Source organism: Natrix helvetica (assembly GCF_964273705.1).
Source record: "Natrix helvetica genome assembly, chromosome: 8".
NCBI lineage: Eukaryota > Metazoa > Chordata > Lepidosauria > Squamata > Natricidae > Natrix > Natrix helvetica.
Window position 1 is genome coordinate 26,841,347 of NC_138559.1, and position 13,006 is coordinate 26,854,352.

Sequence of the window (13,006 nt, forward strand, 5' to 3'; positions counted from 1 at the left end):
ATATCTGAGAACCTCTTTGAACCTTCTGCCACCTGTTTCTGGGAAAAGGATCAAGACATCAAGTGTGAAAGACCAACAACAGGCTAATCTTCGTACTGTGTGGAATTAAATAGCCTTTTGTAGACGGCTACTAACAGGATTACATGCGAGCCAAAAGATTAATTCCTTCCACAAAGACCGGAAAATGGCAAATCCTTTCCTATCAGGAAACTGGAAATGCCAAATTTGTGGAGAGCTGAAGAGGCAGAGGAAACATCTTGTCCTCACTAGCTGTCTGGTTCAGGTTTTGTTTTACTCTGAATAAATGCACACCACCCTACAAATCAATTTGCCACCCTCTTAATTAAAAGATTCAAACACCATGAATGTCAAGGCACTGTGTTGTCTTCTTGCCATAAAAGCAAAGGAAATGTTAGCCCTTTCCTGCCCAGCCACTCCCGGGGGTGGGGGTGGGTCTTCACTACTGGGATCCAAAGTGGGACGGGTCAGCCAAGGGGCAATGGAGATGGTTCAGGGCAACAGGAAGGAAGCCGAAAGACTTGGTCACCATATACATTATAAAATTGTAGCTCCCAGTCAAGGCTCACTCTTGGCCTTTTGATTATTTTCCTCTCTCCTGAGCAGGGTTTTGGCAAGAGATGGTTCTGGAAAATCATCTATTGACAAAATGAACCATCCACAAAGAAGAAGGAGTCAATCTCATCTCCAAAGCAGCAGAAGGCAGGACAAGAAGCAACGGGTGGAAAGTCATCAAGGAGAGAAGCAACTTAGAACTGAGGAGAAACTTCCTGACAGTGAAAACAATCAGTGGAATAGATTCCACTCCAGAAGTTGTGAGTGCTCCAACAGACCAACACTGAAGGTTTTTAAGAAGAGATTGTACAACCATTATTCTGACATGGTTTCCTGCCTGAGCAGGGGGTTGGACTAGAAGACCTCCAAAGGTTCCTTCCAACTCACTTATTCTGTTATCCTTCCTTCCTTCCTTCCTTCCTTCCTTCCTTCCTTCCTTCCTTCCTTCCTTCCTTCCTTCCTTCCTTCCTTCCTTCTCCATCACTGGAGGCTATTCAGACAACCATTTGAAATGATCTAGAGTTTCTTGCCTGAACAAGGGCTTGGACTAGAAGACCTCCAAGGGCTCTTCCAACTCTGTTATTTTGTTAAAACGTTCCCAGTTCTCCAGGTGGTGGGCATGCTATTCTCAGAACTTTTCAAAACTCTTAAATGTAGACCTTCCAATATTTCTCAAAGGACATGGGGATGTGTCTATCACATTCTCAGGCTTTCCACACAACATCCCTTCTCCAGACTTGCTATGGGAAACGAATCAAAGTGGAGCAGCCTAGAGAAAGGTTTGAGTTTCTGAATTCACAGAAAGCTCTTCATTCTTGGTGACCCAAGTAATATGGGTTTGTGCAATATGCTGAATTATCTTTCGGCCAAACAGCCTGGATTTGTGCATGGTCTAAGCCATAGTTTTAATGCAGTTTGAAACTGGTTAAGCCTCCTGTGGGCCTAGTCCCATAACAGACTGAGTTCAGCCAGCCTTCTCACTAATCTAATCTCCTTATTTGTGGTTTTGGCAGCACACAATCACTTTTAGCGTCAAGAATCAATCATTTTGGAGAGTCCTCACTCAGGTGCCTGAATGCTTGGACCAGGAATGACTTGGTAAAACTTTAGGGTATCTTCGGACCTTCTCATTGTCCAGGCAAAGGCAGAGAGCATGGCTGCACTTCACCAGGATTTGAGAGATGTGTTCTTGGTGGCCATCTCAGTCCCATCTTCTCTAAGGTGGCTTTGGGGGTGTTTATTCTGTCCCGATTTTTTCTTGGAAAACTGGGAAATGTAGGGTATCCCACAACACAAATAGTTGGGTGGAGTTGAGTTGATTCTGGCCATGCTGAGCCATTTGCTTTTGAAGGTAACAACCCAAGGTAGAATGGCCTGGATCCAACAATATCTTGTGACCGCACTACTCAGAAGTACTCTAACCCATCGAAACATTAAGTATAATGGAGGAACCATCAGTACGAAGACAACAGAAGACAGAGAGTCATCTAAGGAAGATCAACTACAGCTTTGATTCTATGTTATGCGAGAAGAGTATCCTGGAAGATGGAGAAGGTTGCACAAGAGCCTTCAAATTTCTTCTTCCTAAGAGCAACTGAGATTGCCTTGGTTAGACTCCACTCTTACTCACCGCTCAGGTTCACAAATGAAATCCCAGAAAAAAAAACCCATTTCCATGTCATTTTATTAGTTGGCTTGTACAGTTTCTGCAGCATCTTACAAAAATACTGTGAATTTGGTAGAGGGTAACAATAACAGCACTGGCCACGGATGGGTTGACCATTCTCGCTGATGACTTGATGATGGTTTTTTTTTTTTTGTCTAGAAGGAGAAGTTGAAAAGGTTTCAGCAATTAGTGGTTTTCCCACCATCCCAACCAGAGCTAATGACCAGAAACCATGTGGAATTACTCGCTCCTAACTGACAGTTAGGATTTTTGTAGAGAAAAGGTAGGACATCTAAGAGCAGTCAAAATAGAAATATAAGATCTATGTGGACTTTATTTGGTTTCCCTAAGAAATTGCCAGAAGAATATTTCAGGAAAGTCAAAGAAGGATGTCAATACTTTTTAAAATTTAACAGAAGATTTGGGAGAGAGAGAAAAAACCCAAAATAAAATTCCTTCAACCTGGAACTGTGTTAGTTATGAGTCTCAATTTTCTTTTCCTAAAAAAACTTCTTGAAAACACCAAGGCCCAGATGTTCGGCTTTAAGGGAAATACAATCTTGACAGAAGTCAGCACGCCAGACAAAAATCATGTCAGATGCAGCTTCATCAAAATAACCTTTCCAATGACTTTTTCTCCTGCGTGGCTCGACTGGCAAAGTTGCACCACAATGGGAACAAAGCAGGTGGAATCCTGAAATCTGTCAATGTCATCACCAGGTGTGCCCACCAAAGAGTGCAGATGATGGGAGCCAGATCTTTTCTCATCACCCAAGAGATGTAGGGGACATGATAACATTGGGGACCAGGTGTCTCCATCTGCGTCACCCCTTCTATTCTTTTTTCCTACAGATTCCCCAGGACATCTAGGATAGTCTAGAATAGTCTAGAACAGGGGTGTCAAACTCAATTTCATTGAGGGCCACATCAGGGTTGTGTTTGATCCAGGCATGAAATCCTCTAATCTTTGCTATTGGTTCGGAACTGGGAGTGCACGCGGGTGGCACTTCTGCACATGCAAAGAACCTTCTGCGCATGTGCAGAGCATCCATAATGACATCTGGGAGGGTGGGAGGAGCCTCCCACTGATGCCACTAGCGGTTCACCTAAACAAGGGCGAACCGACCAAATACCTCCTCTGGTTTGACCTTGTTTGACCTCAGGGGGACAGGGTGGGCATGGCCAGCTCAACATCACTCATGTTGGGGGCACCTGTGGTGGCCTGGGTGGGGCTTTGGGATTCTCCTGCAGCCCTCTGCCAGTGAAAATGGAGCTCGGGAGGGCTGCATGCACACGCAATCCTCCCAGGCTCCATTTTCAGCTGCGATGGCCTCCTCCATCACAGTCAGAAGCAGCCCTTCCCTGTTTCAAGGGTTGCCCGTGGGCCAGATCTAAGCACTCCATGGGGCGGATTCGGCCCACGGGCCATGAGTTTGACACCCCTGGTCTAGAACAAAGAGAACCATATGTGGTTTGTAAAAAAAAAAAACAGAAAACTCTCTGTATTGTCATCTAGTGGGTTTTTACATCCCGGATAAGGTAGACATAACCCATGAGAGAAAGGAATGCCCAACCTTTTCATTCCTACTGATCACAGATGATTCAAACGATGTCTTGTTGTCTAATTGATCTACCTTACACTTAGAGCCAAGATCTCCTTCTCTTCCTGGGAAGAATTTCCTCAGAATTTCAGGCAGAGAATTTCCTTCTCCGTTTTTTAACTGGTTCTTTTAAATCCATGGGGTTTTAACTTGGGGTTAACATGGATTTTCTGCATGTATGCAAACCACATAGTCTACCTCTGAGTGAACACTTTGGCTTGGTTGAGATTTCTCCAGACATTAATTCAGTTTTAAGTGCCCGACAAGGTCCATATGTTTCCATCCATCCTTCCTTCCCTGTCAGATCTGATTTGTTCTCCACGAAATTCACTCTTGGAATCGGAGAAGTTGCCGTCAACCACATATGCTGGTGTATGTGAGCAGAGATGGCTTTTAGATTACAGTGCATTCCATGCAAAACGAGACTGATTGGTTATCACTTTTTTTTTGGCTTGGGCTTCTGCTCAGTTCATTCTGTTGAATTGTATGTACATTGGCATCGTATAAATAAACAATTTCACTTCTCCCCTCCGCCCTGAGATTTCATTCTCTCACAACCTCCCCCTCCCCTTTCCTTCTACGTGTCTGGCAACAATAGTGTGGTGACTACTCTAAGCCTCGACAGCAGCTGCATGATTTGGCCTCGGCAGTTTGATGGGCACCACAGTGTCCCTGAAGTCTGAAGGCAACACCCACGGAGGCGATTCCTAGGAAAGCTGCTTCTTCTTCTTCTTGAAGGAGGCCTCTTCCTCCTGGTGCAAAGCGGACAAGAATGGGTGCATCTTTGGTGAGAAATGGACCATAAGAGCAAGGCGTGAGCAAGTCATGGCCTCTTCTTCTTGGGCTCAGCTAAAATTGGTGATGACTCCCATGGAGATCTTCTTGATCCCATCCAATTGTTGGTGGTGTGACTTGGCTTGCTGGCTTTCTCCTTTCAGCAGAAGGTTGCATTTGAAGCAAACTCTCCCATCCAAGTCTTCCCCAAGTTTCACGTCACACCATGACAGCTGTGGTACCCCGGTTGTGAAAATATATTGGCATGGCACTCTCAAACTGGGTACTCCAACAGATAGCCTTAATCCGGCCAGGCGATTCGGACAACTGACCCTCAGGCAGAGGTTAGCAATGAAGGATCTTCATAAAAGCTTTCCGGAACTCAATGTTGAAGGTGGTGTAAATGATGGGATTGACGGCGCTGTTCACGTATCCGAGCCACGTAAAGGCGCTGTACATGACCTGCGGGATTGTACAGTTGCAGTGCATGTTCAGAATGTGGGTGATGAAGAAAGGGAGCCAACAGATGATGAAAACACCTGCAGGAGGACCAAGAAAAGAGGCCGTGTTAGGAGTTGCAACTGGTCAGGTCTGCCATCGTAATCAATTGAGCCTGCTTCGCTTCGCTGGGATCCTGAAATAAATGCCAGGAGGGGGACTGGCAGGATGGCAGGAACCAGAGGTGCCAATGCAAAAGTCTACCAAAAGGGTGCCCAACCTTAAGACTGTTACCAACACACTTCTTTAAATACAATTGGACACTTACAAACTGGTCAAGGGGAGAGGGGCCGGGAGAAGAGGAAAAAGCAGGGTTTATGTGGGAATAGTCAGATCTAGCTTTTCCTATGCTGTAACCACTTGCGTTTTTAAAAAGTATACCTTTTGCTACAAATGGAATCGAGGGTCTTTCTTTTTTAAGAGTCCAAGCTGGACAAGCCTGACACAACTGTTGAATGCATCTCCCTGCCCACCTCCTACTTGGAGACATCATAGCTACAACAGGCAGCAATAGCCAATGATTTGGGACTGGACACTGGCACATTTGTTGAGCAAATGTGCCACGTAACAACTAGCAGTGAAGTTCATTGTTTATGTCATGGAGTGGGAAACTCTTCCTCCTCCCTGTCCCAGATTTCTAATCTATAAATCCAGTGAAATGCCAAAGCGTAGCTTCCACAAAGGAGGTTGGACCAAACTCTTACCAAGCACAATGGCAAGCATTTGAGTGGCTTTCTTTTCCTTCTGTTGCGAAAATTTCCTCCTGCTCATAGTTTTGAGGGAAGTCCTGGTTTTGCCATTGGGCATCGTCTGAATCTCAAAGACCTTGGCTGCTTTGGAATTGTCTGTGGTATGCCCGTTCTTCTGCACAGTGAGAGGGCTGTTTTCAGGGGATGGCGGGGTTAAATTGGCACAGGGGATGGAAGCCCCTGGCTCGGCTGGCTCCATGTCACTTGGCAGAGGTGGCTGAGCATTGTTCTTTGGTGGACTGGTACTGGTGGCCATCTCCATCTCTTCCATGGGATCCATGGCCTCCTGCATAATGATCAGAAACATTGGGCTGTATAATCCAACCCCAACCACATTGAACAAATGCTGAGACAAGAAAAAGAAAAATATGTACGGAGAAAATCTCCTTCAAGTAAGCCAACGAGCTGCAAATCTCTTTTACCAAGGTGTGAAGTGGAACGTGGTTAATAGAAAGGAACAAGGGTGGAAATGTGGCAGCACAACCGTGCCAATTCAATGGAGCCCTTGAGAGCACGCTAACCAGAAGGGTGACTCCTGTTCGAATAAATGAAGGAGGGTCAAACCCTGTTGGAAGGGCCATCCTCCATGAGAGCAGTGAGGGTCTGTGACTTCTGGGATTAAAAAATATTAATAGCAGAACTGGAGAACTTTTGAACAATCTGGAACCAATCTGAACTCTGGTTTTTCCTCCCTGTGTTTTCCGGGACTCAAATAAAAATAAAAAACTTTAGAGAAGTCAGTTTCCTCTGTGCTCATGCAGAAAAGGAGATGGAAGGCAACACAATAGGCTGAGCTTTGGGGTAATCTCCATGGTAGAGCCAGCTGGCTGGAGAACTCTGGGAGTTGACGTCCACAAGTCTTAAAGTTGCCAAGTTGGGGACCCTTGCTCCATAGGGTCTTTGTATGGGGTCTCTCTCTGAGTGGAAGAAAGCCATCAAAGGACACAGCAGGGAGAAATATTAACTACCGTATTTTTTCGGAGTATAAAACGTACCTTTTTCCCCTCTAAAAGAGAGTGAAAATTTGGGTGCGTCTTATACACTGAACGTATCCCCACCCACCCACCTGCCCCCACCCTTTGGCCTCTGCCTCCCAGCAATTTACCTCCTTGCAGCAAACAGGAAAATGGGGCTTGCGGAGTCTGCAATAGGCTATAGCAATCCCTGCAGCCTGAAACAGCTGATCATCGGGCGGCCTGTACTTAAATTAAAATTGAAAGTGAAACGGGCTGTTTGCTGTTTGCTGCAAGGAGGCAAATTGCTGGGAGCAGAGGCAGATTTTTTTTCTTGTGCTAATCAGGCTAAACTGAAACAGGCTGCTTGCTGGTTGCTGCAAGGAGGTAAGTCAATAACTTTAAATGCCTCTAGAATGTTCAAATTATTAGACTTATTTTTTAAAGACTGCTTTATTGTTGTTCTAGACAACTTAACAAAATGAAGTAGCTTTTTAAAATAAATGCTTGATCTGAAGAGGCCCATTGCTATTGTATCTTCTTTTAAATAGCAGAGAATAGTGCATACTTCCAGAAAGCCACATCAATTTTAACAGCATCTGTACAAGTATAGTCTGAAATATAACACCACAAACAGTGTATATTGTCTGTAATATTTGCTGTTTCTGCAAGGAGGCGAATTTCTGGGAGGCAAAAGCAGAATTTGCCCCCCTTGTTTTCCTTCCCAAAAGCTAGATGCATCTTATACTTTGGAGCATCTTATACTCCAAAAAAGGTATCTTTTTTTGCTCTTATTGGGCTCCAGAAAGGCAAGCAGATTTTGGGGAAGGGGTGGGGTGGGGGAAATCACCAATGATGGTTTATGGGAAGGAACTGAGGTTTGTCATAGGTAGGGCACAAAGTCCTCATCCAAGTTGAAGGCTTGTTACAGTTTTGCATACAAACGGATATGCCACCCGCTCCTATTGGTATGGTTGGTGCTTCAAAACTCATTCAAAGCCAAAGGTGCCTAAAATGCAGCTTCTGTGTAGATTTGGGGTCCTTGGTGTGGAGACTCACCACTTTGCCCTTGTGGACAGGGAAGCTCCCGTTGCTCTTCACAAGGAGTGTGCAGAGCCTGACATCTCCCGGATGACTGCATTTCTCCTGAAGAAGAAGAAGAAGAGGAAGGAGAAAGAGAGGAGGAGGAGAAGAAAGGAGAAGAAGGATGGTTGGCATAAGACAGCAACTATCCAGAGTAGAACCAAGGACAAAGATCTGGAGATCAGGAGAAGGCCATGAACAAGTCTGTAGAGAAGGATATTGTAAAATCCCCATTCCCTCCCCACTCCTAGGGGAAGGATATTGCAAAATCCCCATTCCCTCCCCATTCTGGGCTCATCTAGAGGCTGTATTTGCCGGTTTTCTGAACTACTCAAAATTTCCGCTACCTGCTGAATTTCACCCCTGCATTGATTGGGGAGGAGGCCGAGGAGAGGGGAAATCTTAGGGTGGAAACCGTAAGTGGGGGAGCGGGGCGGAGAAGATGGAGATTGGGAAGAGGCAGCTGGGGGTTACCTTCATTGGGGCCTGCGTCTCGGCATCCAGGCCCACGTGGCTGGCGATGCGTTTGGTGTTGACCCGTTTCCTGCGCTTCCTCAACACTACATAGATCTGCACGTACACCAGCAGGGTGACAATGAAAGGAACGTAGAAGGAGACGATAGAAGAATACACAACAAAGGCAGGGTTGGCAATGATACACTCATTCTTCTCTGGAAGACACAAGAGAGGGCAGGAGTGTTGCCCCGGCCATTAGGAGCTACAGTCAGCCTAGGTGTCCAGAGAGCTGTGGGCGCAAGAAGGGCAAGAGGGGTTCCTTTGGAGGTGGAATCCCATCTTCTTCACCCTTTCGTTCTGAGGAAGGGGCCTTCTAAGGATGAGATCTTCCATTTGAGGGAGGGAACACTATAGCTTTTACTCAGATTTGAATAAAGAGCAATGGGGAATTGGGGGAGGGGGCGAAAGCACAAATAAGGCTTTTTCAGGGGTAGCAAGGTACTCAGATGCAAGCAACCAGCACAATTCGTGGACAACAAAAATAAAATCGGCAACTTTATTGTCTACCACCTATATCCCTGATGGCAAACCTATGGCACGTGTGCCAGAGGTGGCACGCACAGTCCTCGCTGTGGGCACGTGTATTGTCGCAAGCTGCTCTTCTGGTTTCCAACACACACATACCTGCCAGCCAGCTGGTCTTCACAGGTGCTGGAGCGCTGGAAAAAGGCCCGGAAAACAGCCAAAAAACAGGCCGTTTTCCTGGGCATTTTCCAGGGCACTTTTGCCCCCAAAATGGCCTGATCATGGCCCCCAAAGCCCAAAAAACAGGCATGTGTACTCCACCCAGCTGGTCTTTCGGTTTCTGGCACTCCAGCGCATGCACACACATACACACATTTTCCAGTTTGGTCACTCAGTGCCAAAAAGGTTTGCCATCACTGACCCATATTACAAGAATCCCACCAGACTCCTTGCTTTCATCCAGAGAAGACCTCGTGGATTTGGGGGAAGATCAAGCCACTTGCAGCCATGCAAGGACTCCAAACTAGATCCTCGTTTGACTCCTCCTTCCAGCCTGGCTGGCAGTTTCCCAACACTTTCATGGGTGGATGAGGGAAAGTTCCCCTTCCCCACCCCCACCCCATCATTTACACGGATATCAACCAAACGTAAGCCTAGAATAAGAGCCTCTTAGATCTGGATCAAGCTGCGTTTTCAACTGGAGAGGGTTAGAGTGAGTGGTAAAACAAGGGGCCTGGCAGGGGACACCAGGGAGGTCTGCAGTTACAGCTTAGCGTGACTAAAAGACTCAGAAGAATGACCTGCCACCCTTGCAAGGAGTCTTGATTTTTCCCAGCTCTGCTCTGCGTGTCTGGGGATTTCCTCTCTGCACATTTCTCTTCTCAGTTCAGAGAGGAAAGCACGCAATATTCAGGACAGAAACTGGAACCCCTAAAGCCATGATGGCGAACTTATGGCACATGTGCCACAGGTGGTACACGGAGCCATATCTGCTGGCACGTGAGCCGTCAGCCCCAGCACACATGCATGCACTGGCCAGCTGACTTTTGGCCCTCTGGACGCCCGGGGGAGGCTGTTTTCATCCTCCCCAGGCTTCAGGAAAGCCTCCAGAGCCTGGGGAGGGCGAAAACGGTCTCCCCCAGCCACCCCAGAGGAAATACCAAGCTTGGAGGCAAGCAGTGCATGGGGGGAGCATGGTTTGTTTGTTTGTTTGTTTGTTTGTTTGTTTGGATTTATATGGTGGTGGGGAGTTGTGCACACATGTGCTATACCTGTGTTGTTCAGCCCAAACATCAGAGGGCAGGAGATGGCGAAGGAGAGGATCCACACCACGGCAATCATCCCCGTGACTCTGCGCTTGGAGCTGTAACGGGTGTTGTACAGCATGGGCATGGCCACAGCAGTGTACCTGTGGGAAAGGATGCAACAACAACAGGGGGGGACATGGGGAGCACATCCCGTTGTCAGGGTTCCAAAAACCACCCCCAACAAAATAAAACTCTGAGGATTGGGTTTCCTCAAAGTTCCAATTTATTAGAGATGTCCTTTTGGCACATCTGGGAAAACCCGAATCTGAAAGCTTCCAAGTTTCCCCACCCAGTTGAAAGTTCAGGATCTTGCCCTCCCCACACCCACAAGTCCAACCCATGGTCCAATCTCCCACTGCCATAATGACAGATTCCACCCATCCAGTTCCAGCCAGGTGCAGAGACAAAGATGACCTTGGCTTTCTAAGAAGAATGTTGTTATGGCTACATATCACCCAACTGCATATAATCCCCCCTCCCATTTTCCCACAGTAGAAACCGAATGGTAGAAAGTGTGGCAGGCCTGAGATCCAAAAGAAAAGATGGCTTGCAGGCCTGACACCCATCTCTTGAAAACAAGCAAGAGAGAAGACCTTTTCTTGGAGATGTGGGTCCAGAGGTTGGCCAGGGCATGGAGAGAGGGGAAAAAAAGGGGGGAGCTGGAGGCCTGGCCTGTCAGACCCAGAGGGCATGTCTCACCTGTCAATGCTGATGGCGCAGAGATTAAGAATGCTGGCTGTGCACATCATCACATCCAGGGTGACGAAGATGTCACAGTGGATGCGGCTGAAGCGCCACTCACCAACCACCTGGAGAGAAAGAGAGGGGAAAGGGACAAAGGAGCAGCATCAGGCTAAAATTCAAAGAGGGTGAGTGTGGAGCAACTGCGGGCGTGGGCGTGCATGCCCCTCCCCCCGTGCAAAAGTGTGGGATTCATTCTCTTTTGCTGAATCTTTTATTCTGACATTGGCTGCAATCCTGTCAGGCAAGCATGTTATCAGCACTGGCTGGACAAAAGAATTTATGCTCTGCAATGCTAACAGTCACTGGAAATGAATGGGATGAGGGACCGGGACCTCCTCCGCCGCCCACCCCACCCAAAGCCCCCTCCCACTGGCCTGCCGTTTGCCCATGTCTCCAGAGATAATTTTGGTTCATGGGATACTTTGACTTGTATCAGCATTTTTTAATCAGGCTCCCATAAAAACCGATTTGCAAATATGGCTTATAAACCCGGTCTTCAGAAATTCAGAAAAGCAGAATATTAATTGCTTATGGCAATGATGAACCTTTCTCTCCCTGTGTGTCGCCAACAGATGCATGCCTAATCATGTAACCACACCCATGTTCACTCTGCTTCATGAATGCAACCAAGCGGATCCCAGCATGCATTTCCCCTAGAAGGAACAACAACTGTTGAAAATGCACAGCCCTCTGTGGAATAGGTGTGAGTGGGCTTGGGGTATGGATCAGTGATGGGATTAAAAAAAAATTACTACCAGTTCTGTGGGCGTGGCTTGGTGGGCGTGGCAGGGGAAGGATACTGCAAAATCCCCATTCCCTCCCCACTCTGGGGTTAGACAGAGGTGGCATTTGCTGGTTCTCCAAACTACTCAAAATTTCCGCTACCGGTTCTCCAGAACCTGTCAGAACCGGCTGCATGTCGGCTGGTATGGATGCTTTATTAGTCTCAGCAGGTGGAGGCACCAGGAAACCTTGCCTGGGCTTGGAAGCTCGATAGGGTTAGCATTCTGAGGACTGATTACTGTCCCATGGAAATCCCAGCCTGCTTGCTAGATTGGGAAGTCCAACAAAATTAGATCGCCTATTCCTACCAAGAAAGGTCCTGTTGGTTTCCTGAATTCACCAGAGGTTCTGCTCAGTTTGAGAGCACCTGACTTCTGGAGCTAATCTTTCTCTCCCAAGGAGAACTTCCATGGGTGAATTGACCACCTTCAGGAGACATTTCACTCCAGCCTTATATTTCTCTTGGTTGCCCACATTTTCCCTACAGAATTTCCTGCTTCCGAAGGAACCTTCACGGAATGCCTACAGTGGGCATCTGCCAGGCCTCCAGAAGATCTGAGGTTGCAACCGTAGCCTTCTTACCTCCATGTAGACCATCCACGGCATCACCAGAGTAGCCACGAGCAGGTCAGCCACAGCGAGGCTGACAATCAGGTAGTTGGTGGTGGTCTGCAGGGCTTTCTCCTTGGACACAGCCATGCAGACCAGCACGTTGCCGAAGACGATGACAAAGATGAGGAGAGTCAGCAGCATGGCGTAGTAGTTGTAGTGGGTGGGCTTCTGCTCCAGGCTGGAGCCATTGAGAGTCCTGTTTTCATAGCTGTCGTTGTACCAGGAGGAATTTGGGAAATCCATGGAGATGAAGCACCCTCGGTTTGGACACCTGCTTGAGATGAAGGAATACGTCAAGGTGTGCTTGGGTCTCTTATTCAAGACCAAGCCCACCGGCCCCCTTTCTCAGGGCACAAAGATTCCAGAGTGTAATTATTGAGCATGTGAAGGATCAGATGATGCAATGTATGTCCAGATGAGGCCCTGGGGGATCAGAGGAAGGGTCACCTGTGGAGATAGGACCCAGGTATGGATGGAGTGCACATGAGAGTGAGGAATATGAATTCTGATAAAACATTTTCTCTTGTCTTCATTTCTTTGCCTTACAATAAACAATTAAGAGCTTTGCTCCTTTCCTGTCTCTCTCACTGAAGGGGGGGGAAGTGGGGAGGTTGCTGCTTCAGGCAAAAGTTTTAAACTGCTTATACTTTTCTCTGCAGAAGGAGGGGGGTCGCGGGGGAGC

General features: G+C 47.3%; 1 protein-coding gene across 2 annotated transcripts; it reads right to left on the minus strand.

The window, feature by feature from the left end:
• Window positions 1–2,240: 2,240 nt before the first annotated feature.
• Window positions 2,241–12,680, minus strand: DRD2 (dopamine receptor D2). Of its 2 annotated transcripts, XM_081961375.1 has the most exons (7): window positions 12,295–12,680; window positions 10,885–10,994; window positions 10,150–10,286; window positions 8,372–8,568; window positions 7,874–7,960; window positions 5,817–6,147; window positions 2,241–5,153 (listed from the first exon to the last, which is right to left on the minus strand). In XM_081961375.1, the coding sequence occupies exons 1-7, from the start codon at window positions 12,565–12,567 to the stop codon at window positions 4,960–4,962; spliced, it is 1,329 nt and encodes a 442-aa protein (XP_081817501.1). In that variant the 5' UTR covers window positions 12,568–12,680; the 3' UTR covers window positions 2,241–4,959. The 2 variants fall into 2 exon arrangements, with proteins under 2 accessions (XP_081817501.1, XP_081817502.1); XM_081961376.1 differs by lacking the exon at window positions 7,874–7,960.
• Between the last annotated feature and the right edge of the window lie 326 nt (window positions 12,681–13,006).